The following is a 4,022-nucleotide window of genomic DNA, read 5'->3' on the forward strand; positions in this document are numbered from 1 at the left end:
ATCTCACCTATTAATTATTAAAGAACTGCTTATTGCGTTATCCTTCAAAGAAGATTTGAATGTTATTTGTTTTTTTTTTTAACAACACGCATTTCTACAACACCGATAACAATAGTCTAAAAAAACAAAAACACAACAACAAAAACAAAAAACAAAAAATAAACAAAAAAAAAAAAAAAAAAAAAAAAAAAAAAAAAAAAAAAAAAAAACAAACAAAAAAAAACAAACAAACAAAAAAGAAAAAAACAATGGATAAAACAAAAAAACAAACAGCCCCCCCCCCACCCCCACCCCCCAAAAACAAAAAAAAAAACAAACAAAAAACAAAACAAACTTGAGTTTTTATATAGCGCAATAACCTTTAAAGTGCGTAAAGCGCTTTGCAAATGGATCCCAGACCAACAGCAACGCGTAACATGTAGAACAAGACATGACGCCTGTTAGGCGATAATACATTTTTTTTGTCGATAGAGACAACGCTGTTTTAACGGCCAGGTACTTATTTTACACCTGAGTACGGTGATATAATGTGCGTAATAAAGAGCTTTTTTCGACTCAACTATGCGTCGAGCGAGGCACGCTCGAACCCAGGTTCTTCCGATCCGAAAGCGAGTGTCATACCATATAATAGCTGCACAAGACTCATGTTTGAAAAATTGTTTTTTTCTATTACCAAGGTGAAGGTCATTTTCATCGCTCGATAGACAAAGAAAGAGTTTTCTGGCCAAATTTTTTGTATGTGTCCTTTTATCAAAGTGAGGGTCCCCGAAAGCTCAGTTGGTAGAGGACACGCTTCACAAGCAAAGGGACCGAGATCGACCCCGGGTGCAGTCCAGATTTTTTTCTGAACCAACTCCCTCCTCCCTCCCCTGCCTACCTAGCAGTGATTGGGTAGCTGTGTCTGTTAGATCTGGCGGAAAGTACTTTGCGATAGACTAGCGTCCTATCGAAAGGATAGCAAACAATTGCTATTGTCCGTTTCACGCTATAGAAACCGGGATAAACTACGGCGCCAAGGGTCCAATGGCTCTGAAGGACTACTAAACCTTTTTTGTCAGATTACTGAAGATTAACCCGACCTTTTCTTTTTGGATCTTCCAGGTGCTGTCATTTAACGGACATCGGGATTGGCTACATCTCCACTATGACGTCACTCCTCAGGCTCTACGTACGGTGGTGTGCGCAGGTCGGGGATTTTGGTCTGCATCATATATTCTCTATGAGGAATCTCAGAGCTCTGTCCGTAGCAGGTGGGTTGTTAAAGTAGATAATATATCTATTACATAGTGTAGGAATAATAGTAAAAGTGAAGGGTAAAAAGTAAATGTATAGATAAAAAAACAAAAAACAAACACCCCCCCCCCCCCAAAAAAAAATCAAGAAAAAAAACCCCCCAAAAAACCATAAACAAAAACAAAACAAAACAAAGAAGACAAAACAAAACAAAACAAAATCCAAAAAAAAAAAAACAAACAAACAAACAAACAACAACAACAACAACAACAAACAAACAAAATCCGCCTTACTCGCAAGCTCGTGTGTTATTTGGTACGATAAATAATAACTTATTTAATAAATCCAAACCCGTGACAGAATCCCTTAACATACAGAATTCAAACCAAATAATTATAACAGAACACAGCAGTGACAGAGAGATTATTTGCAAGGGGGGAAAAGCATCATCTCTCCAAAAAGGTACTAAACATTTGACGGTCTTTATCCCAGCTAGCCAGAAGACATTAGAAAGAAACTGGAGGCAGCAGAAATGTGGTTTCTTAGAAGGATGTTAAGAATCTCATGGACAGAGAAGAAAACTAATGAAGAAGTATTAGAGCAAGCTGAAACTAAAAGGCTATTAATTCGTACAATAAGAAAAAGACAAATGCAATTTTTAGGACACCGAAATTGACATAAATGTATTGAACATCTTGCTCTCACAGGAAAGATAGAAGGTAAAAAGAGTAAAGGTAGACCAAGAAAAACATATTTGAATAGTTTGAACAGCTGGGTGACAAAGAAAGAGAATAGTAATATTAGTTTTCTGAGGTTATCTGATCAAAGAGATGAATGGCGTACCATGATCACCGATGTCTGGCACAGACTTGGTACTTGAAGAAGAAGAAGATCCCAGCTAGCCAAGGATTCTTGCCAGGACCAGGATGAGGAAAAAATCTAGAAACAGAGAGCAACATGGAACTGGAAAACAGATACGGGGTGTGAATATTAAATTGTTTGTATGTGTGTGTATGTGTGTATGTGTGCGTTTTTGCGAGTGAGTATGTCTATATGTGTGTATGTGTGTATGTGTGTGTGTTGGAGGATTGTGTATGTGTATGCGTTTTTTGTGTTTATGTGTGTGAACGTGTCTGTATGTGTGTGTGTGTATGTGTGTGTATAGATTGTGTGTGTATATGTGTGTGCGTGGGTGAGTCCGTGCGTTTTGGTACAAGAAATGACTTTTAAAAATAAGAATGTAAAGCGCATTGAGCATTATATTATAATGTTGAAAAAGCGGTATACACGTATCATCTATTATTAGTAATAATAAACCACCATGGGAGGTCGAAAGACCCTCCCTATATATCCAGATTTTCTGACTTGATGTCTTCAAAGAGTTATTGCCCCTGTACTTGTATTGGACATCAAACATCCCGGGTTCCTTTACAAGTTCCAATCAAGGGATTTTACAGAGATGCTGCTGCTCCTCTTTCTTCCTAACGTGTCCAGCCCATTTTCATGTCCACCTTCTCATTTGGGTTCAGATACATAGTTTCTTTAAAGGGATATTAAGCTGCTAAAAGCTGGGGTCTGTTAAAAGTAATAAACAATATAAATATAACAGCTTCCAAAGAAAAAAAATGATAACAAAAAAAAAAACAAAAAAACAACAAACCAACAACAAATAAACAAAAAACAAACATACAAACAACACAACAAAAACAACAAAATAAAAAAAAAAAACAAAACAAAACAAAACAAAACAAAACAAAAAATCTCAAACACGGCGCGTTTCGGGCTCAACACCCTTCTTCAGTCATAAACAATTAAAAAACCCCAAATGAAATCATAAAGTAAATACATTACAAAAATATGATTTTTAGTCATGTATTGAGATTATATTTATTATTATTATTATTGTTATTATTATCAGTATTGCTATTATTATTATTATTATTATTATTATTATTATTATTATTATTATTATTATTATTATTATTATTATTATTATTACTATTATTATTATTATTATTATTATTATTATTATTATTATTATTATTATTATTATTATTATTATTATTATTATTATCATCATCATCATTATTACATATTCAATCTTCGTTTCCGTCCACAGGATGTCGCCGATTGACCAGTAACGGTCTGTACGGACTGAGACACCTGCAACGATTGAATGATCTCGAACTGACCAACTGCCCAGGGGCCACTCCCGCCGTGACCAGATACCTCAAGGACAATCTTCCCAACACTTGGATTATCGAATAAAATTCGGTGGTTCATCGATCTACTTCAGCCCTTGCTTGATACGCATTGTGATCTCACTATTTGGAGTGGAGGGGGTGGGGATTGGGGTGGAGGTTGTGGTGGCGGGGGGGGGGGGGAGGGGGTAATTTCTACATAGCAGCTCTTACGGCATCAGATCTGGACTATTAGTTAAAGATGAATAAGCGTCCTGATTGCAGTTGGAAGAAAGAGGGGAAGAGGGGAGGTGGGGGGGGGGGGGGGTGAGTGATGGTTATCTTAACACAGCAGGAACTAGAAATTTAAAACGAGATATTTCATAAGCATTACAATCGCCATAAATATTAAAGTGACAGATTACGGAGCAGGCACTGGTGTCAGATAAACATCTGAAAATATGTGTATGAAACAGGGTCAGACAAATTAGGTAGAAGGTACTGGTGTAAGATAAAGATGTTAAAATGCGTGTATGAAATAGTGTCAGACAAAGCAGAGAGAGAGAAAGAAAGAAAGAGAGAGAGAGAGAGAGAGAGAGAAGAGAGAGA

General features: G+C 36.4%; 1 protein-coding gene across 1 annotated transcript; it reads left to right on the forward strand.

The window, feature by feature from the left end:
* Nucleotides 1-1,042: 1,042 nt before the first annotated feature.
* On the forward strand, nt 1,043-3,566 carry LOC144974178 (distal membrane-arm assembly complex protein 2-like). Its single transcript, XM_078917095.1, has 2 exons — nt 1,043-1,250; nt 3,353-3,566. The coding sequence occupies exons 1-2, from the start codon at nt 1,145-1,147 to the stop codon at nt 3,499-3,501; spliced, it is 255 nt and encodes an 84-aa protein (XP_078773221.1). The 5' UTR covers nt 1,043-1,144; the 3' UTR covers nt 3,502-3,566.
* The last annotated feature ends 456 nt before the right edge of the window (nt 3,567-4,022 follow it).

The sequence above is a fragment of the Berghia stephanieae genome, chromosome 5, assembly GCF_034508935.2.
Source record: "Berghia stephanieae isolate SIO BIC M18660-M18661 chromosome 5, UCSD_Bste_1.3, whole genome shotgun sequence".
Classification (NCBI taxonomy): Eukaryota; Metazoa; Mollusca; class Gastropoda; order Nudibranchia; family Aeolidiidae; genus Berghia; species Berghia stephanieae.